We start from the raw sequence: 23,283 nt of genomic DNA, 5'->3' as shown, positions 1-23,283 counted from the left end.
TGGGGACACGATCCTATAAACGACGGGAGAAGGAACACGGATCCAGAGAAGTGCTGCTGCCTGCACAGCCATGCACCGCATTAGTGCAACCATGTGCAAAATCAACACGAATCTGTGTTACACACCTCAGCCTAGCACAACTGTGCTCTGGGTTTGCATTTCTGTAGGATACCCTCACTCACTGCTCCAATAAAGAATCCAACATCAGCAGGCCAAAGATGCTCACGTTCTCTAAACTCCAAAGTGGATTACAGTCCACTGTAGTTGGCATTGGGTTTTTTTAGTCAGTCTTGATAAATAAGCAGTACCGAGGAGCAGAGCTGAAGCACAGTTTGTCGCGTGATACCCAAATGCAGCATTTCAGCAGGCAGAGACAGCATTAGCACAGCCTGCCTTTGCTCCAACACAGGGAGCTTTTACTCTTCTTTCCCGTTACCCCTGAGCCCCATCACACCCCAGACCCTCTCCCTCGCTGCACAGTCTGCTCCTGCCTCTGAAGAGTAACAAGCGGTTTTACCTCCCCGGGGGAGCGTTTCCACCTCGGCCCTTAACACGAGGGACACATCTGTGCTGCAGAGCTGGTCCACTGGCAGCACTCTGCGGGCATGGCAGCCCTGTGCAGGGCAGGGAACGGCACGGGTTGCTCCACCAACACAGGGCTAGTAGCTGCAGTCGCGCAGACCAGTGAATCCCAAGCTGATATTACAGTGCCACTTTGGGAAAAATCACAGGGCAAAAAAAAAGACTCCATAAACAAATGCTATTTGATGAAGTGTTCAATTTAAACTTACTATCCTGAATGTAAATATACCTGAATAACTTTTTATTTATAAAATGTTTCAAACTCAAATGGGATTGTGCAGAGAATTGAGAAAGGGAAACATTTTTCTTCTTTGTATTTGTTCACATCCCTTACAACGCACACAGTACCCAGGATTTTTTATTCTTAGGTCTCCCTGAACGTACAGGACATGCTGGTCTCAGTAGAGGAAAAGCCGGCGCCTTGAGATTAGTCTTTGTGACAGCAGCTTTCTTCCTCTGCTGCAGAGAAAGAGCCCCACAGCTGAAGTGCTGTCACGAGGGACCCAGAAATCTCGGTGGTGTTTCTGCAAGGAGCATTTACTGCAGGGCTCCAGGAGACCAGCACCTTGGCTGAGGACACTGACAGAAGAGGCCGAGACGGCGCGTTCCCAGAGCACGACCAGCACATGGCTGTGCGTGCCCAGCCGTCCGGCCAGGATCAGAGCCAGAGCTGTGCTGTGCTGGCGTGGGCAGCGACGTCTGCATCGGCTGTGCAGACACCACCGACACCCAGAATGGATGAGGACCTCAGCCAACGATGAAGTGAGGAAGTTCTTATGCCACAAGCACATAAAGAATAAAAAATTAGGCTTATTTACTTGTAAATCAGCAAATTATTTCTAAAATGTTTGCTGTGGATAAAATTCATAAGCAAACTACTGATAAAGGAATCAGTGCAAAATCTATCCCACAGTGATGAACAGGATTTGTTGGCCTCAGAGGAAAACCCAAGTAAACGAGGTGAGCAGGATGTGATGCTAAGTTTGCGAAGTTAATACCAGTTGCCACTGTCCACATGATGCGTAACTCAACACCGTGTGGGAGCTCAAGCTCTCCTGATCTATTGTTACAGAGCACAGAAAACGATGTGTTCAAATCCAAAACAAAAAGAGCATGAGAGCTTGCAGTAAGGCTTGCATTGGCACAAGTGTTCTCAAAGCCAATCTGGAAGGAAATATTCAGTACAATTTGCTTTTTTCCAATATTTCTGTCTTGACAAAGCTATGATGCTTTTCTGAAAAAAACTCTTTGCATTAAAAAATTAAAGTTGTGCTGATCCACCTGATGAGAATTATGTTCTTAAGCATGAGATACTCTCTGATGCTTGTCCAAAACAGTAACACTCTCCCAGCAGACCTGTTTCAGCAGCCTTCTTCGCTGTCTCTTTGCCTCCTTCAAACCAGCAGTGCCCCAACACCCGCCTTCTGCAGTGCACACAGTCCTGAGGGGTATTGCTAGTAGAGACTAATGGGACTCAGCAGGTTAAAATTAGTTAGGTAATGCAAGATGGTGTCGTCACGTCATTGTCTCGCAGTTGCCAAGTTTCAGGTAAATCACTGCTAGTCATGAAGTACATCTAATTGAAAGCGAGGAATTTTCAAACAAATTATGTTTAAATTGCACAACTGCCTCTGTTAGAAATTACTGCAAGAAATTTGTAAGTGTTATTAATAAAAGCAATACCCTCCTAGTAAGAGCCATCCTCCATACCCAAGATCTCAAGATGGTGTATTGGGTCTGGCTGAGATGGAGTTAATTCTCCCCATAGCAGCCCTCGTAGCACTGTGCTCTGCATCAGTAGCTAGAAAGGTGTTGATAACACACCAGTGTTTTGGCTACTGCTGAGCAGTGCTGGCACAGCATCAAGGCTGTCTCTCCAACATTTTTGCCCCCCCCTCAATGGCAGGCCGGGGCAGGGCGAGATCTCGGGAGGGGACATAACCAGGACAGCTGACCTAAACTAACCAAACAGATATTCCATACCATATGATGTCAGCTCAGATATAAAAGCTAAGTAAAGGGAGACGGAAGGGGGGCATTTTTGTCTTCCGGAGCAACCACTACGCATTCTGAAGCCCTGCTTCCCAGGAAGTGGCTAGACATCGCCTGCTGATGGGAAGTAGAGAATAATATAATTAGTTTTTCTTTGCTTTCGCGCGCGACCTTGGCTTTCACTTTATTAAACTGTCCTTATCTTGACCCACGAGCCTTTTGTTATATTTTCTCCCCCCTGTCCAGCTGAGAAGGGGGAGTGATAGAGCGGCTTTGGTGGGCACCTGGCATCCAGCCAGGGTCAATCCACTACAGATGGTCTGGGTAGAGACTTCCTCTCCAAACTGAAGAACGTGACACAACAGAACCTGGGACGGATGCAAGTAAAACTACCTGGTTCGCAGGATAGCGTATGCCACTTGAAAACAGCAAATGTTGAAGTAGAGATAAGAGATAAAATGTCATACGTAAGCACACAACGTGCTCACATGGAAGGCATGAAACTCAAAGCCATAAAGTGACCAAAGACTGAAAGGAGTCTGGAAACAGCTCAACTGTGACAGTATCCTCACCCCAAAGAGCTGTGATTAGTGCACGTCCCGGCCATGGCAGCCTCTGCCACTCCTGTATGCGATGGTGGGTGTTATGCCAGGGAGGACAGTCACCTGCAGAGCAAAAGCCAACAAGCTGCCTGCGACCGCAGTCGGGTTCCTCCACCCGGCGCAGCCAGCACCCATCCCTCAGCAGCAGCACCTTCTCACACCGTGACCAGCTGAAGTTGTGGTGGTCCCAAAAGCCAGTTCCTGCATGTATTGAGCTTGAATTTCTAGCACTGGAAACTCTTTCTTCCTTTTACTTGGATTATAATGGGCCATCCTACCATTATCCTGTCCAGAGCAGCAACCCATACTCTGTATTTCAGAGGAAGATAAAGACAAGGAAAACCCAGCACTGTGTATCCCAGCCAACTGTGCAAAATTGCTCACAGCAGAGAAAATTCCTGCAATAATCACTGAATGCCCTGAAAGTTAACATGAGGTTTGATTAATATTATTAGCTCAGCTTGCACACAGGCACTTCCAAGAGGCAGCCACAACATCTGGAAGAGCTGGGTGGCTATGGCAAAGAAATGTTTGCAAACATTCATTGGAACATGAAAGTGAATTAAGTCCAGCCATTTTCACAGCCCTTACATGCTTGCATTCTGCCAATATTCCAGCAAGTTTGTTTATTGCAGTTCAAACTGTATGTTTTAGGTAAATATTTCAAAGTATTCTCTGAATAGTTTGCTAAAAGATCCATCAGTTACAACAACATACAAAAGCAACTGTATCAAGCAGTTGGGACAAAAATGCCAGGCTGCTCTCCTTTACAGAGGCAGATGCGTACACAGTACACAGACAGCTTCACATTCCCAAAAGACTAAAAAAGCTTTTTTTTTTTTTTAATAATAATATTGAAGTTTGCTTTTAGGTGAAAGCTACACATTAAGCTTTTGAACAGGCTTTAACGATAGAAATGTGTTCGTGTGGGTAAGTCCCAAACAAACAAGCTAACAGACAGAAAAGCACAGCCCATGAAAGACTCACCCAGGCTTTCTCCCATGCCCCGTATCATCTGCTCTGACCTTGCACATTTAGGAAGCTGCTCTTTCGTTCTGCTCTACTTTGCAAAGGCATGCATGCCTTCAGAAAATAAAAGGTTGCTGTTTGTTTGTTTACACAGCATTAATGGCAGCATGGTAACTAACACAGGAGCCTCACCAGGAGCGCTGGTAGCCCGCAGCTGGGACACAGGGAGAAGATGAGGAGTTCTGCTCCACCAAAAAATTCAGTGCACACACTACAGACTGCTTTTTCACATCAACTCAGGAAAGACACATTTCTCTCTAGTCAGATTAGATCCTGACATTCTCCTCACTCCTGAAGACACCATGTATACACACTTTCAATCCCTCCAGCTTCCTTCTCACTCCCTCTTTCTCCTTAGCCGACATTAAGCTGCTATGTAAAGCCTCTTCCCTCATGTAGCATCTTCTTAGGCATTTTTAAAAAAATAAACGTGTTCTCTTAACTGTGACGACCCCACCATGCACTATGTAAACCCAGATGTGTGCCAATTTTTAGGTAAGCTAATCCCATTAAAAACAAGTTCACCTGCAACGCTAGCATGCATTACGTGCATTGTCTCGTGAGAGAGATTAATTGAGGGAGGGATGGTGCGTAGTCAAGGCAACCATGGATGCTACACAGAGGCACCAGGAGTTTATGCTGCTCTTCAGGTGCTGCTCATGCCGTTCCTCTCGTTTTTGCCAAAACCACCACCAATAAAAGGAACAGGAGGCAGTGACAAGCAGGAGCGAGAGCACACTCATAGTCTGGTAGGGGTCTGGTTGGGAATGGGTTCCACTCCACATTTCAGCACTCCTGCGAGATTGAAGTGACAAACAGGAGGTGAAGATCCCTGGAACAGCTCCTTGCCCCAGGGCTCATCCCTTACACTTCCTCACTGGCTCTGACAAAGCCTCAGCCGCCCGCGCTGCCCAGGGTCCGGCTGCCTGGCACAGCATGGCCCCGCCACCGCCGCCCTCGATGGCCAGCCAAGCGTGAAGCCCCTGCGTTGCTACTGATCTCGTTAAGGCTAAATCGGAGGATTTGGCCAAAACCACTATATTCCCTGATCAGAGATCAGTTTCCCCTCTACCATCTGATAACCACTCTTACAGGATGCGTTAATAGGCTTCTGTTCACTCTGCGCCCGTTAAGCAGAAGCTGAGATATCATAAGAGGGGATAGATTTGAGTAATGATCTCTTATGAGGCAGCAAACCTACATATAGTGTTTAAAATTATTCCCTTAGGACAAGATGTTTTTCACCAAATCTCCCACATGACAGTTTGACATATTGGTTCAGGCACATAGCTCTGCATTTGTACACAGTACAGAATCATCTTTTTCAGTTTTCAAGAAAAATAAGGTCTGAAAACATTTCGTGTTTCCCTGCACACTGGACCTAGTCTCCACAGATTAATTTACTCCTAAGGTTGTATTTTTAAACACAACTAGTTCATTTGTGTTGATAAACAAATGAGCCATCTCCTCCCTCACCGCTGTAGCACTGACAAAATCCTGGACAAAGGCATTTTCTTGACCCAGGAGTACAAGTAAGCATATGTTTTGCATTTGTTTATAAACACAAACATGGCATCTGCCACCTGCTTACTCCATACACTTGCACCACTTTAAGTTTTCTTCACCTCTGGCAACCTGTACCACACTTTGGACTGGATCTGTCTCTTCTATTTTAAATGCCTTGGGGCATTTGGACTCTGCAGCACCGAGCACTCTGCTGGCACTCAATGAAAAGCCCCATCTGCTCCATTACTGAAACCTTCCTCTTACTCCAATTTTATTCCTTCATTTATTTTGTGTAACCTGTGCAATTTTTAAAGCCCATAAGATGCTTAAAGGTGCTACCCTCCCAAATATGAACAAAATTAAAGGAAGTCAGAAGTGTTTGTGGTTAAGATGAGTAGCTGATGCCAAGGACTCGTAATGACAAGCACAGCCGAAATGGGGATCAGGCGATTCCCCTCTTTGCTGACCAGGAGCGCTGTGCAGAGATATATCAACTCCAGGGTATCGGCCACATCTCACTCATTAACATTTCAAGAAGTCATTTGGCTTGGTCAGCCCATAGATTTATTGCCGAGACTCAGCCAGCTGAGCTGCACTGTGAAAGCCTTTCTCACAAAGGAGGGAAGGCTCTTTAGTCAAAAATGTGTGCACAGCACTGAGCACTGTCCCACACCACTAATATATCCTGCAAACCAGGATTAAAGCATTTGACTTCGCTGCATATAGACAAGACACTGCTCACCTAAAGGCAAGGCAAGGCAAGTGTCCTGGTTTCAGCTGGGATAGAGTTAATTGTCTTCCTACTAACTGGTATGGTGCTATGTTTTGAGTTCAGTATGCGAAGAATGTTGATAACGCTGATGTTTTCAGTTGTTGCTCAGTAGTGTTTAGTCTAAAGTCAAGGATTTTTCAGCTTCTCATGCCCAGCCAGCAAGAAAGCTGGAGGGGCACAAGAACTTGGCACAGGACAGAGTCAGGGCAGCTGACCCAAACTGGACAACGGCGTATTCCATACCATGTGACGCCACATCTAGTGTATAAACTGGGGGGAGTGGGGGCGGGAGATCGCTGCTCGGGGACTAGCTGGGTGTCGATCAGCGGGTGGTGAGCAATTGCACTGCGCATCATTTGTACATTCTAATCCTTTTATTATTGCTGTTGTCATTTTATTAATGTTATCATTATCATTATTAGTTTCTTCTTTTCTGTTCTATTAAACCGTTCTTATCTCAACCCACAAGCTTTACTTCTTTTCCTGATTTTGTCCCCCATCCCACTGGGTGGGGGGGAGTGAGTGAGCAGCCGCGTGGTGCTTAGTTGCTGGCTGGGGTTAAACCACGACAGCAAGGCATGGCCGTCCCCGCTCGCTCAGGCTGGGAACACAGCCCATTCACCCTTCATGTTGAGTGGTACCCACCCCTCCATCAGCCCATCAGGTCTAGCAATGTCCTCTGATCCTCAAAGCTTCTTCCTCCATAGACAGCATGATTAATTGGAGGCGCCTGTGACTCTAAAGGGAGCATATATCAGCCCATGCTGCAAAGATGTTTATTTTGCTTTCAGTGGTCTCAGAGCTGGCATGGAGCTCCATCGGTGCTCACTGCTTGCACAGAATTTAGATAACAGGAGACAGAGTGCTTGCTGTGAATACGTATTTTTCTTTTTTCTCCCTTGACCTCTTTTCATGCTCCTATTTTCACCAGGAGCAATGGAAGGATGTGCATACCACGACAGGGAGGCTGCCCAAACCCACGGCAGCATTAAGGGTTTGTTGTTAGGGCTGTAGGGCTACATTCAGACCGCAGTGTCCTACCCTACAGCTCCAGCACCAAGCCGGGGCAGATATCACTTCAGGATAAACTCAGACTGTTAGCCACATGCCAGTGTCTGAAGAAACTGGTGAAAACACCATTAAGTAGGAAAAATGCTTGTACTATCAGTGGAAAAGGTGGCAGTCATCTTACACCTAGCATGACCTTGAAGACACAGAATGAACGATGTGTGGATGAGGAGAACAACACTGACGTTTTAAAAAACGTATTCCCTCCACCCTGCCAGAAGTAGATGAAAAAGGGGGAACACACAGTTCCCGCTTTGCTGCACACTGCCCAGCAGGAGAACAACACGCATCCATGGCTTTACAGGAAACTGTGAAACTGCCTACATCTATTTATTTCTCTGGAAGCTACTGTTAAATTACTGCTTACCAACTCTATGACTCTTTGAGAAGAAACGTAAGCCCTTTGTCCAAGGGGGAAGCCAGAAGCTCTGTACTTTAGGACAGCACCAGCTCCTGTGCCCTGCTAGACAGCCACAGGGACAAGGGACTGTTTTTAACTCATATCCTTCCTCTCTTTTGGCTACCTCCAGTTCCTCTTTTCAGTTTAACACATTAACTCTCAGACTGGCTTTACTGCAAAATATGCAAACCACAGAGGGGAGTTCTGCCTACCCGCCTTGTGAAGAGGCCGATGTCAGGGTTTTGGTTCTCACATAATAAAAGACCATTCTTGCAAACCAGGTCCCATCACAACTACAGCGCTGCAGTGCTGCTTTCTGCTAGCCTGGTCCTGCCTTCCCCCATGCAGGCAAACCATGGCTCATGTGTAACAGCCACAGAAAGCTGAGTGACTGACGGCCAAACTTTCAACTGTGGTCTAAGCCAACACAACCCAACCCAACCGCATGGCTCTGAATCGCCAGTTGGGCTCCCCAGTGCCATCACTAACACCGTGCCCTCCTAAGCTCTGCACGGTATAAGAAACTACAACCCTGCCCAAGTGAGGAAAACTGCCTTTAAAAATCAAACCAAACCAACTGCCACCAACAATCAAAGAACTTCTGGATGCTTCCAAGAGAAAACAAACAGGAGTCTGGCAACTGCAACCCATCCCGGCACAGCTGACTCAATGCTCCTGACGTTCATACGCTGCCATCCAAGACCAGTGAATCCTCTGGGAGCTCCGAGTTATATTCCAGGGCCTGTCCTTCTCCCCCTGCAAAAAAACGAGCACTTCTGCTCATCTCAGAAAGGAGTTACCTGCCTAAATCCAACCCACCGGCTCCATCCAATTTACCCTCAAACCCAGCATTGGGAAGGCGGCTACAAAGGCCTTCTCCTAACCCTCCCTCCAAAGGCCTGCAGCTGTCTCAGCCATGTCCCTATCTCTGGCATCCAGCATGCAACGTGAAAAGGAGAATTCCATGGTAGGAGTGAATATTGGCTGACTGATCCCATGTTTTCGCACTCACTTTCACTAACTAAATGCTTTGAGCCTATTTTCACCGAGAGTAACAGCCCACACATGATGAGTAAGGAAATGCTGGTTTTTGCATCCAATGCTTTCAAATTTATTTCATATGTACGCAAATTATCACATGGCAGCTTTACGCACAACTCCAGCCCATGTGAAATCCATCTCTTGACAGCCAGAATGTACAAGCAAATAAAAGGTTTTGCATAAAATCCAAAGTGGAATTTTCTGCCTGCACTGAAGTCATATGAAATTGTTCAATACGCCTTCATTTAACTAAATCCAGTTCCTGGACACTGTCTAGCATTATTTCAGGACAGGCCAAAATTGAAAAAATACACTACTTAAATGTTCTGCATTAAATGGCCAACTAGACATTTAACAAGGAGCTAAGCTGATTAACGGTGACTAATGGCCACCACTTCCCCATGCAGGATTGCCTCACAGTCCTGCCCTCTCCCACAGGCACTGCACAAGTGGCCACCACTGGTCCACGCTCCCGAGAGCTTGCTGTCAGCCTCCAACAGTCAGACTGCCTTCAGACGGTGTCCCGGGCTACCAGGTTTGATCGATCCCCGAGTTGGTTTTTCCCATTATGATGGAACCTTTTAACACGTGTTAAATACTGAAAAATGACTCGAGCTGGCCTGAGCTTCGGTCTGCTGCTGCACCATCACCACCAGTTTGACTCTTCGCCAGGGGATGGTGCCCGAAAGAGCACTATTTACTTGATCCATCAATTCATTCTATAACCCATCATACCATTTTAGTAAGTTTTGCTGCCACTCATTTCTTCTTGAGGACACGCAGGTCCGAAGTACCACTATCACCTTCAGCCTAATGCGAGTTTCAATGCACAGAGCAGGCCTCCAAAAATAGCATAAAAATGCCCACTCACACTGGCAAGGGAAGTGGGTGTATTAATGGGGTTTGTAAAGGCAATGAATAGATGGTGATTATGCGCTGAGTGCAACAGAGGAGGAAACATGTAAATTCCAGCTTTCTCTCATCAGATATGTGCAAGAGCTTCTACATAATTGCTCGGGAAAAAATAGAAATTACAACAAAAAGTAGGATATTTAAGCTCTGCATATTATACATGGAAATCTGTATTTTCCTTAAATGAAGTGAAAACAGAATGAAAGAAGAAGATTCCCTTCAAAGAACTTTGTTTGTGGTCGCTTAGTTTCAGGATGCAAATTAAATGACTACTTGTTAGCCAAGTGTAAAAAAGGGAATTTGTCTCTGAAATATTACCAGGCTCTTGCAAGGCGAAGGCTTGGATACAGCTGGCCAAAGACTTTTATGTGTTTAGTCGCCTTGTTACCAAAGAAATCAACAGGAGCCATGTCCTCGTACCCCAAAGCCAGATCTGCGTCCAGCTTGACTGCCAGGGCCGGGGATTGAGGGTCCTCTGGCTGCCCATCCCTCAGTTCCTCCCGTCTCCTCCCCAGCTCTGCCTGCAGCTCCTGGAGACGCCTCTGCCCGATCTATAACTCACAATTACGAGAGACCGTAATACAAAACTGCCACACGCAAAGTCAATCTCTCCCAGGGGCCTCACACACGAGGCTCTTGCACACCAAGAAATGGTGATCATGTGCATTAATGCTCTGGGTTAAACCACACGAGTTCAAGGATATTCGTGAAAATACAACTGGAGTTTGTCAAAGGCTAACAGTAAGCGAGAAGAAACAGCATCCAGGATCTTTAGCTCTTTTATCTCATTTATTTATAGCGTTACCTTGAAATACATCACATTCCTCTTTACGATACCTCCAGCTGCAGTTCGGTGTTTCAGAAGTAGTGGCTTACATGAGGGGACCTTGGGAAACAGTCTCCCTGAAATCAAAAGGAGCTCAAACAATTTCACCACTCACGGAGTAAGAGCAAAGCAAGAGCAGAGACCCCAGAACAAAGCTGGGTCTCACCAAGGCACCCGCAGAGACATGGTTCAGAGGCAGACACCCCTCGGCCCGCTCTCTGTCCAGGAACACAGAAGGCAGAGGCGTGACACTGCCGAAACAACAGTTTTCAAATCACAGTTTGCAAGTCCCTAGTAATCAATGGACAATTTCTAAAGAGTCTACGAAAAGTAACTTAAAAAGGCAGAATCGTCAGGAAGCCTGAGCTTTTTAAAGGGTCAAAATCTCTGCTGGAAAACATTTAAGTGCTCGCAAATCAGACTGATATCTGATGCTATCAACCCAAAATGTACTTTCTGGTCAAATTATTGCTAGGTCTTTTCTGCTACAGAAAACCCCCAAATTCTGGTATACCCCAAGTTTTGGTTTGGCTACAGAAAGAGATGGAAATGTTTTTGCTGTATAATGGATTTGGCACATTCAGAAACATGCAGCAGAAAGGTGTGGTGATTCAGCTGGGTGTCATAAATCTAATGGAGGACCAGGGTTTGTTTGAACAGCATGTTTTAAAATTAAATCTATCTGAAGGAAAAGCAAAAAAATCATCAGATATAGAAGAAATATGCAACCATGTGAAGGAGGAATGGCAGCAAGGGAAATTCACCTTAAAAAAAACACACAAAGAAACCTGGCTTTCTTAGGTACATCTGTAAGTGCCACTATTAGGGTAAGAAAAATATAAGCTCATCTTTTTCTTCCAATTGTCACATCACTGTGGAGAATCTTCACGAAATTCTCAGAATAGCAACGAATCAGGAGCAAAAAGCTGTTCAAGCAAGAAAGTCACAGGTAGACAGACTTTCACTGCTTCAACAAAAAATTAACTCTAAAGTTTCACAGACCAGTAAATCCACAAAATGGGCCAGTACAACACAGGACGGACAGTCTCATCTTCAAACCCAAAGCTGAAATATGGGCCTGTGTTCCCTTTCTAGCCATATGCTCATGTGATTTATGACCCCCAACGATTTCAGTATCCCTGGAAAATGAAAAAATGGCAGGCAATTAGCTCACCCCATTATGCTGGCAGCTCTGTGGGCTCTGCCCTATGGCACTTGGGGAGGGGATGCCCAGAAGCACCAACTCCCCCTGGCAAGCGCAGGGGAGCAGGGAGACGGCACAGGGCTGAGCAGCACCGAAGAGCCGGCACATGGGAGCGCAGCATGTCCCTGGGCACCTCACTGCGGTGCAGGGGGACTCTGCATAGAGCAGCCCAGGAGAGACTGGCGTTCATTCCTGTCCCATACAGGACATCCTACAGCTGTTTGTGACAACTGCTTTTACCCTGGTTCAGATTTGGTCAGTGTAGAAGCATGGACCATCCTACTAGAAGGGCAGGTCCCTTTGATCGCCTGGCTCCTAGGAGAAAGGCCTCCAGCGGCAGCGATGCTCTCTCCTGCTGCGCCACTTTCCATGCGCCAAGTTAACAGGGAGTGGTGGAGGAAGGTAAGTTTAAAGCAAATACTGCATGCACATAGCAGTAAGCAAGAGGAGCACAGAGCGTACAGAGCAAGCAGGGAGCTCCTCACCCAGCCCTGAGCCCCAGCCCCGCAGGGCGCAGCATGAGGGGCGACAAGCAGCGCACTCGTCCCCTGCACTGACGGGCTCTTGTCACGGAGGGGAATGTTGGAGCAAATGGCCTCATCCTTCCAGACACAGAGGACACCATTCCTTAATTCATGTAAGTTATAACACAGAAATGTGCTGTGGCACATTCATCAACCCTACACAAAGCAGTTACGTAGCACAGAATAGTGTTGTGGGGGTGAGCTGATTAGGAAACAGCTAAATAACCTTCCCATGCACGTGGTCTGCAAGACCTTCAAAGCTTATGAACATGTCCCATAAAATCAGAAACAAAGCAGCAAGACCGAGACCCCTTTGTGAAAGGACTTTGTTTGCAAACACAACCCTGACACTCATGGGAATGACTGTCACCTCGCACCCCCCCACCCCTCCTGCCCCTGCAGAGAGGCCCGTTACCTCAACGCGTGCACGTTCCACACAAACACCTCACTACCGAAATAAAGCCAAATACGAAGAAGCCACCACGCAATGGCATAAGGACTACCTTGTAATCTACCTTGTCATCTCCACCTGCAACTGCCCCAAGCAGGGCACTGTTTGCACTTTGAGCTCTGTCAAACCAGGCAAGACTTGGCCCTTCAGCACCCTCTTCACTGCCACAACACAAATGCAAAGAAGTCACCAAACAAACAAAATCCTCCACCCCACCACTGAATCATACCTTTCATGCGCACAGGCGGGGCAAGATGCAGGTAGTACAGCTTGAGTCATACAATCAGAACTCTCACCAAACCGCAGCTATCACTTCGGCATCAGCCAGGGCTGCTGCACACGTAAACCACCACACTACACACAGCTTAAAGCTTGTGAGATACCGAGTCAATGGGTCCAACATCAAAACTGGTTATTCTGAAGACAAGGGTATTCAGACTGGTCTTCAGGTATCTTCTGAGGAGCAAACCCCAAGTCATGCCTCTGCTCAAAAACCTGTCTCCAAACAGCAGCATTGCGCCCTTCATGGATGAACGCTTTATTTACTGGAAAACGCACTGAGAAATACAGGTATCCATAATAGCATTACAACAAATTATGCCATCCTCTGTCCTTCTCAGAGGTTTGGATCCACACAGCCTCATCCTCCAGCTGCACAGCTGCCAAGGCAGATGAAATGTTGGGCCTGCTGGGCTTAGATAAGAGGGTGAGTGAAATGACAGCAGAAGCACCCATAACCAACGGGACTGCAAGGATATATGCATGAACAGAGACTGAACTCAGCGTCTTAACGTACCCACCTGGACTCCAGTCCTCCAGGTCATCTGGAAGGCAGCTGTGCTGAAAGAGTTAACCTCTCCTGGAACAAACATATCTCCAGTTTCTCAGAAAGTCAAAGACTGCAGCAGAGCTGGGCTGCCTGCTCCCTGCCTGCCCTGCCTGCAGCCTGACCCCTGACATTTCCACTCTGCTTCTCCCTAGCATGGAAAACTTAACCGTACACAAACAAACAGGTTGGGAGGACAGATAAATGGAGGACAGAGAAGGAGAAAGGGAAGATTTCTCAGATTCCTTGTAATAGCCCTGATCAAATAATAGCAGCCGCCACCACCAGATGTGGGTGAGGGGCTGGCGTTTATCAGTAAACCCTGAAGTCTACAGCTAGGCATCTCTGTTTAATTAATTCTGAAAGGGTCCCTTCCCCCTTTGACTTCCCAGGGAGGTTTTGAGGATCCCCAAGTTTAAAGATACAGTGAGTCCTTTTTAGCTCTTTTCCTTACAAAACACAAGGGCAGAAAGCGCCTGTTTAAAACCACAGCCAGGATTTACAAAACCTATGGCAAAGACTTCCATTACATGAAATCACACAGGCAAACCCCACTGAGAAGGTATCTTTGATTTAGTTGTACTTAACCCTTTGAAGCATATACCCATCAAGTTTTACAACAACCTGCTGGAAGCGTGCACAATGTAATCAATAACCAGATATGGGTCTGCAGATTTTAGCCAGGCTTAGGGTCTCCTGCCGTTCTTACAAAATACCCATTTTCCAAGGGATAAATCTGTTCAGTGCTTGATGCAGTTCTACTGTCCCCCATTTTTGTCCAGTTTTCCCATTACCCTGGTGGCATCAACATCACATAGTGATGGAAGAGATTGCACATACACACGGAGCAAGACAATTGCAAACGCTCTTGCCTCTGGGCTTTCACTTAGCTCAGGGAGGCTTGGGAGGACCTTCCAAGGCACCTTCCATTTCAGAAGGTCCCCTGCCCTTTGATCCAAGGTGAACACTGTACTAGTGCAGAGCACCGCAGATGAAGCCATCAACCATGAATAGCCACAAAGCTGGCACGTCCCTCCACACCTCAGCAGCAGTGGGCAAGGAGCTCCACTTCCAGGGTGCCTTCATCCCACCACCGCGCTCGGAGAGCCACAACATGCCAGTAAGCACTCATCACAGCAGCGATGGAAACCCTTGTCCCTGGGAAGTGGGCAGACCACCAGTACACGTCCTGTAAACCAAAAAACTGCTTCCAACGGAAGTGGCCTCAGTGAGTGCCTGCCAAGGCTTTGAACCAGTCCGCAACAGACAGCAGGGCAGGGAGGGCCAGGCAGCAGAGCACTCGGTCAGCCAGCCACCTTAAAAACCAGCCAGCCAACCACCCACCCAACTGACTGACCACCCACCCGACTGAGGACCAGTGGACCGACCTCCACCCCACTGGGAGGGCGTGCGGGCAGCCATGCCTCCTCCGCTCCCACATAGCCACCTCCTTGCCCAGGAGCCAGCCAGGAGCAGGGGTGCTGAGCAGCAGAGCCGGCCGACAGTATGGCATCGCTGACACAGCACCAGTCTACTCATTTTTACAAATGGTTTTTAATTTTCACATGTATTTTTTAAAAGTTGGCCATGAGATTTCATCCTTTCCTCTCTTCCTCAGTAACCACAAAAATGAGTGTTAATGTTTATTTAATCACTTATCTCCCCCCATTTTCTTTTCCAACATTTCTTTTCTAAAGCCTTCCCAGCTTCAGAGAATAGCAACACACAAAATGGAAAAATCTAGTTTTTCACGTTCTATTTTTGGTAAAAGAATAAGCTTTATTTAATTTTCTAAAACCCCTTTTCCATTCTCTCTGTCTTTTTTTTTTCCAAAACTTGTCTAGAGCTGAATAAACTGGTGGCAGAATTACAGAGATTTATTCTTTTTGTGTGGTGTGAGTTGCAAAAACAGCAAATTAAAAAATGGAAGAAAATCTCCAAAATAATGATTTCTGGTGCAATCAAAAGTAAAAAGAAGAGTGGGGAAAAAGGGAAATTTTGAAAGTCTAAATTCAAATTGTACAAGAAAGCTATATTTCACATCAGCTTTATAATATTCCCAGGAAAATAAAAAGTCAAAACCAGTTATTTTCTTGGAGATCTATATTCTTAAATATCCGTTTTCAACATAGTCTCTTCCTTAAAGAAGTACTGGGATGGGGGATGAACTGTGATGAACTGAAAAATGTCTCTGTCTACCCAAAAAAGAAAAAAAATCATTATGCAATGACAAGAGACAATCCAGTATATAATCAAAGGCAGAATCCTGACATGTTCAAAGAGAAAATTATTGTAACAGCAGCGACTTTGGAGAAGGGTTTTTTTGATAGAAACAATGGCCATCAAGATTTTTACTGTACCTTAAATGCACAACTTAGTATGCAGCATGCTTGCCATCAGCTAGCACCAACAGCAAAAAAAAATTAAAAAATAAAATAGTGACGCATAAGAAATCCAAACCTAGAGTAGAATCAAGCAGCACTCTTTGAATGGTTAACCATTCACACAGGGTAGCAAACACTCCTCATGACAAGCACTCTTGTCCTATGGCATGAAGCAGTCAATGTAGAAGTCTGAGAGCAGCCCACATTTGGCTAGTTGTATTGCGTTTTCCTTCTCAGACACTGAGTTTTAAATTTCCTGACAATAAGATGGCTGCACAAGACCTAGCCACGCAGGTTTAGTGGTATCTTTTCACCTGAAGAGCAGGGGAAGAGCCAGTTCTGCAGGGTGGTGTGTCCTGCCTGGCAGGTGACAATCCAGACCTCTCTATCTGCCCGCAGTTTTGCCCTGCAGGGCCCTCAGTATTCATCAGGATTGCAGAGCACTTCTCAGTAATAATAAAAAAAGCACTCAGTGTAACACTGTACACTACACTGCACATTTTCAAGTACCACAAATGAGACAGCAGACTGTAACTATTCAGAAATGTTTGCCTTCCGGAGTTACTTCGAGCAATCATTCTTGTGGGCTTTTTTTTAATTTCATTTTACACAAAAACTCAAGAGCCAATGTTCCATTAATACAAAACTTGCAAGTTACAAAGAACTACACTGAAATATTTAAATTTTCAGCATTTGCTTCCAGGGAATTGCATATTTGGCTGTAAAAGTCATGATTTGCAATCTTCGCTGAACTACTGCGATTCACAAAAAGTGAATCACAAAAGGGGAATCTTGTGACTGAATAAATAGCTATTATGTAACCCATCTGATGAGGAGTATAGTATTTTTCTGTTCTTTGATTGGAAGACTATCGGAAGACAACTGTAAATAGTCAAAGCCTCACTGACTATAAATACCCCTTTCAAAAACAGAATTTGGATTAAGCTAAGTGTTAGTTCAGAGTAAGAGTCAGAGGGAAAACAAACGGATGCCAAGGCTCTTAAGTAAGGTATCAACCCAAGTGGAAATCACAAATGTGTATGAACTGATAACTATTCGCTGAGGGAGCTTGAGAACACATTTTGAATAATGAATCACAGAACTTTGTGATCCATTTCCCAGTAATCTGCAAACTGGTGGGAGGGGGAATCCACTGAAGGCATCTGTTTCCTTGCAAACGCGATTCAGGGAGCAGTGCCTGGGCAGCGACAGACCCACCGTGTGCCCACCCTCTGGCGGCACTGAGCAGGCGGCGGCGAACACAAGGCTGCCGGGGTACCTGCCGAGGACAATCCTTGCCCCGTGACGCACGCGGAGTTCCTACCTATTGAGTTTGAACAGATCACTGCTGTCCTCCCGAAAGGAAAAAGTTTGTCAGAACACGAGCTGGCTCTGCCCCGGCCTGAACCTCGGCGGCCTGCCAGTGAGATGCACACAGGCAGGGTCGGGCACCTTCTGGTTGTCTGAGCACTAAATCACCCAGACAACAAGTGCGTAAGGTGATTTTCAAGAGTGTTTACTTGGCAGCTCCTCCCCCACTTTCCAAACAAACGTAACACATGCGGGCTATCACAAACACCATCTCCCTTCTGTATTTCACCGTGCTCACACAACGGTTAAGGCAGCAGGCAGGGAAGCAGCATCTGGGTGAAACCCCAATTAAAACCCCAATGCAGGACACCTACAATAGGCCAGCTAGATTTTGGGTTCAGCTAAGGTGTCCAAAAAATACATTTTCAGATAGTATTAGGGAGAAGAGCTCCAGAGTGCTTTTACAGGCATCAGAACTGCTTTGCGAAAATAAGGCTTTATGATTTTCCTGTATTTCACGTCTTGGGGGATATCCCAAGCACAGAGTCCCTTGAAGAGTAGTTTATCACAAAAACGATGCAGAAGGCTGCTCAGTGCTGCTACTAAAGGAGATTTTTGGTTTGAACATGGAGACTTTGAGCTGTACCAACTCCTATCCGTGTCTTCATTGTTACAAGTATTGTTTATACGTGGGAACCATTTTACTAATACTATGGAAACACCAAACAATTTATTTAATAAAAGTGTTTCCCCCACTGCAACTCAGCAGTGAATAGCTGCTTAAAGCAGGAATCTTTCTATTAGCCCTATTCCTACAGTACAGTTTTGTTCTCACCTTTATATTAAAACCCTTTTATTAAAAAGGAAACCGTAAAAAAAGTGTGAATATCTGTTTTCGTTTTCTGTTGCCTGGGACTGGCTGTTGATGACTCTGGCACACTTGCAGGAAAGGCTGTGAACACCCCAGCACACTCGCCTGTCTCACGGATGCCCGTGCCCAGGGAAGGGCCAGCGCCGCTCAGGGCTGCTGGAGCCGCTCCTGCTCGTCGGGGAGAGGCTGCCAGGAGAAATTAAAAACACCTCGGCTCTCGCACGCACGAGCTAATGACCCAAGGCCACACAGAGCCAGCGCCAGCAGCCGCCACACACTGGGGCCTGCGTGAGGTACCATTGCTCCAGAAGGAAAACAGCAAGGAGATACCAACACTGCAAATGGACAGAAGCCACCGTCACCAAAATCAGGCACGTGTGCTGCACACTGCATCCCATGGGGACTAACCTCCCCAGGGACCGGCAGCTCTCACCTCTCCTCCCACACCACCCGCCAAAAGCACTGTGGGACATGCGCCACTGGCAGGCTCAGCACCAGGGTGGTGGCAGTGCTCCTCCCGGTGCCATGGGCCGTGCCGAGTGCTGGAGAGCCGCCCCGAGCAGGTCTTCCGCAGTGTCCTCTGGCAAACTGAGTCTTCCAGGGGACATCTCCACCTCGGTTTTGCTGCCACCACAGAGGACTCCTTCTTCTTTTTTTAATTAGGCATTTATTTACTTTCTAGAGAAAATGGACATATTAAAAATAATGTCTGTGTGTTTTTGCAAGCAGCTGCGTGGTGCTGCCAGCCCATGCCGCATTCAGGCTCACCACCGCTGCTCCAGCTGTGCAACGACGAACCCGCGCCGGGGTGACGCAGGCAAAGGCCACGATGGGCTTGGCCCTTCTCCCTTTTGGAGTATTTCTGGCAAAAATGACCCAGTAAGTGACATAGTCATGTCTCCCTTGCGTGGTGGCCACAGGCCAAGTAGCAGAGCCAGTAAGAGCACAGCTGGCGTGCACACCACATACCACCCCACCAAAGAGCACAATCCAGATGTGAAGTCACACGGATAAGAAGTATCCCATGATGTACACCCTGCGAAGGGATGGAGAGTCAAATTGTGATGCTGACCTTTGAAACCAACATCTATTTTCCATAAAGTACCCAGATATCCCACAGTTCTATGTTCCAGTGAGATTTAACTAAGATTTAACTGAGGATAAAGACAGATCAATTTTTCTCCAAAATTTTAAATGAAACACTCCTGTTTTGGAAAGAATTTCATTAAGGTGAAAATATGATATAGAAGGCCCCATTTAGGAAGAATGTGCTATTAATTCTTAGCAGTGTATGTGGAAGGGAAAATTGCATTTTTATCTAAATGGTTTTTTCTGCATAACCCATTTACGGTATTCTTTTACAGCTCAGTAATGGGAACTTTTTACATTTCTATTTGGGCCAGACCACTGTGGAAGGCAGCCTTCAAGAACATTTCAAATATAACCCCTTAAAACAGATTCCAAGAGTAGCTCCACAAAAAGGAAGAGAAAGGCCAGTACAGCACATCTTAAAAGATGGTAGGAAAAGGAAAAGAAAAAAACCCTCCATCTTAAAGATGTAATCCAAATTTTTGAGGGGGAGAGGAAAAAGCATGTGTTTTAGGGTTTTGGTTTTTTTTCCTAAGGGACAAGAAAAGGCTTGGTCTTCCCCCTCTTCTTCCTTGCATGAAGCGCAGAAACAGCTCCTCTTCAATGTAGTGCACAGTCCCAAACGCATACAGAGAGCAAAATGGTGCCACGTTATCACTTTGAAAAACTACACAGGGATATTCTGAGCTATAACAATTACTATTACATACAAAGAAAAAAAATGTAGGCTATGAAAAACTATTTTTATCATCATAAACAAATGCTCGTTCCTCACTACAAATAGTTTCACACCATCTGAAACTGAATATAATCTAAACAATAATTTCAAACAATTGACGCTATGATCCAGATTTGCCTGATATATTGCCATCAGGCAACAAGAATAATGTCAAGTAAAAGCAAAAGGAGACTCAGAACTGACTGAACCATGTTTTACCAGGTTTGCCTAATCTAGTACAAATAAAAGCAAACATAAAAGTCAAAGTTTTTTAAATTCTTAATTTTATCATCAAATATCTCAAACTCAAGTAAACACAAAACAAAATAGTATACTGGCTTTGTGTTTAATAAACATATCAACTGATTCTCCAAATAACGTAGCAGGGCTCACAAAAGAAGTTAAAGCTGTATGTTTTCTAAGCATTGTGCATTTGACGTTCTTCACCTCTTCCCCCCCCCCCCGGCCCCATGTTGGCTTTTATTAGCTTACTTCTGAAAATGAGTATAACAAAAAATTTTATCTTTCAAAACAGACATTTAAAAGTGCAGCAGTTATGGAAATACAATTGGACAATGAATAGTTTTTATTCCCTTTACCTAGCCATACTCCTCACTGCAAAGTAATTACAGGAAGCAGTAATTACAGGAATCTACTTCTGTTTTAAGCTTTACAGTAAGCTCTTTCCAAATTTAAGGCCAGCAACCAACCCTTCATTATGCTTAATAGGTAGACATAAAAACGTAATTGTATCACAATCTCTCCCACTGCATGTTTCTCCAGCTCCTGAAGCTCACATTTGTCTGATTCAAGGAGAAGATTTTTAATCTATTCTTTTCTGTAACTGAAGTATTTCAGCACCATTGGCATAAACCACTCTAGAAAAAACTACACAAAATGCAAGAGGATTCGGATAATTATTTGAAGTAAAACTCCACTGTTTTGTTAAAAACCCACACTCCTGAAGTGGCACTGGTCAGCCCATGGCAGCCAGAGTCCCCCAGCACACCAGCAGCCAGGCATTCAGCTGCACATTCGGGAGTCCTGGCAGAGCCCAGACCACGGGAACCCGGAGCACGCGGGAACCTGGAGCACCCAGGAGCCCTATGGCTGCAAGCAGCAAATTCGTTTCTGCAATTCCCATAAGCACCTCAGCTAAAGTAAGTAAAATCAGGACACAGTATACTAACTTGATTCATCTACAGGACAAATCACTTTATCATGTAATGTATGATACTACCTTGCACGCACAAAGTTTAAAAGTAAAGATAACCCAAATAACCGTGCCTACCCCCAAGCTCCCTGTAGCTTTTCCTGTGACAATTGCACCAGTCCCTCCGCAGTTTTCGAGCCATCGCAATTCATATCCGTTCTGAGAGAGCTACAACGAATTAACAGACGATGGTATGAAACTTACCACCGATGGCAAATAATAATAATTAAAAAGAACAAGAATGAAGAAATGTTTTGCTGTTCTTTCTTTTTTGGGGGATCTGCCTATCTCAAAATAGCTAGTATGAGATTTTAATTATACTTGAGACAGTCCTATTTTTTCCTATGCCTCTAGAATGACGGCGTGGTAGAGAGCAAGCACAGGGAGTTGGGATGCTAGCTGTTTTCTCCAAGCGTAAAAAGAACAGCGTGTGCCTATATTTAGAGGTAGAGAAGGGAACTACAGCATCCAGGGGAAAAAAAAAATCATACTGATTTTATCTTCAAAAAAGCACTTGTGTTTTTGGTTTGTTAAATCAAGAATGTGTTGCAAGTGTTTGACCCTATATCCAGCAACAATTAAATCTGTTCCATCATAAAATACCAGCTGCTTTGCACTTTGAATGATAACACTATTTTTTAAGTGTTTCAGAATTATTGTCTCATAGATTGTGGTAATTTTTATTATGCTTACTGGGGAATTCCTTTTTTTTTTTAGAATACAAACAATGGGCACATTTATTATTGTCTTGCTTTATAACTGCATTTGGTCTGAAATTTGGGCTACTCTTCAGACTAGGCAAAAAAAGTTTTTCCGTCTAACATTTTGGCACCAATAAAAATTAACAAAACAAGTGAGTCAGATCAAAAATACCTGTAACATTACATGCAAAAAGTTATCTGGCTGCATTACACGTCTAAGGGATACCCTGTTTCTAGCAATATTACATCAGGACAACTCCAGGCTTAAGTCATACCAGAGTGCTGTGATGTACCGGATAGCTCAAACCTTGGGGTCAGGTCCTGGTGGGGGAAGGGCCCTCCTCTCCCCTCGCCCGAGGAGAGAGGAGAGGGGGAGGGAGAGGAGAGGAGAAGCTCATCGGCGGTGATGCTTCCGTCCCCAGGCATCTGGAGGAGGTGAAAACCCATCTCGCATCAAACTACTTCCACATCATTTCAGTTTCTTTTCCTGTTGCTCAGACTGAGAAATTCATTTAGAAATTCACTCACACTCTGGATCAGAAGTGCCATAACTGGGGTTTTTTTTTTCGTTTTTGCGGGAGAGGAGAAATGCTGCACCGGGGATGGCAGTACGGCCACTCTGTCCCCACCAAATGCACTGGAGGAAGAAGTAATCGATGCAGAAATGAGATTACCAAGTGGGACAAGACACTCTCAGCCCTCCATTCCCCCTGCCTACACATACTTCCTAACCACCACCACCAGACCCCGGTCGCACACTCCATCCCAGCACCATTCAGTCCCAGTGTGCCAGCCTTTGTCGAGCATCCAAGTGCCCAGACTTGTCCCCAGGTTCCCTTCAGCTCTGCCAGCACAGGACCCCACTGTGCACCCCACCAGCATCCTCTGCCAAAGCCCTGGTGGCACCGCGGTCATTCAGCCACACAGCTGCTAGTTTACTGGGACTGGTGAGCCTCCAGAGGAGGAGGTGGTCCCTGGTACACTGGCAGCTGCGTGGCCGAACGACGTCTCTTTTATCTCATTTGTACTGTAAATCTTTAGCAGTGGGAACGTCTCCCAGGTTTCTAAAGAACCATGTCAATTTATGGTGCAATAAATATGATCTTAAATAATAAAAATAATAATAGAGTGGGACCTGAATACAGACTCCACTGCAATCTAAATCAAATATAAACCCAAGTATCCATAAGTGCAATGGTAATGACTTGACCAACTGTGCCATCTAGCCAGGAGATGGGAACACTCAGGCAGACGCTCCCTC

At 45.7% G+C, this 23,283-nt stretch overlaps 1 protein-coding gene across 3 annotated transcripts in view; it reads right to left on the bottom strand.

Annotated features, from left to right (window-relative positions):
- The window catches only part of MN1 (MN1 proto-oncogene, transcriptional regulator), a 118,228-nt gene that overhangs the window by 82,951 nt on the left and 11,994 nt on the right, over positions 1–23,283 (bottom strand). Inside the window, exon 2 of one of the 3 annotated variants that reach the window (XM_052796231.1) lies at positions 18,936–19,337. The exons of the other annotated variants lie outside the window; for them this stretch is intronic. Within the exon in view, the coding sequence (XP_052652191.1) occupies positions 19,066–19,337 (272 nt within the window). The 3' untranslated portion in view covers positions 18,936–19,065. Of the gene's footprint in view, positions 1–18,935; positions 19,338–23,283 lie in introns of those variants that run through there. 3 annotated transcript variants of the gene reach the window in all.

Source organism: Harpia harpyja, chromosome 9 (assembly GCF_026419915.1).
Source record: "Harpia harpyja isolate bHarHar1 chromosome 9, bHarHar1 primary haplotype, whole genome shotgun sequence".
NCBI classification, from domain to species: domain Eukaryota; kingdom Metazoa; phylum Chordata; class Aves; order Accipitriformes; family Accipitridae; genus Harpia; species Harpia harpyja.
The sequence above is the reverse complement of the archived record's forward strand: the minus strand, read 5'-3'. Positions and strand labels throughout refer to the sequence as shown.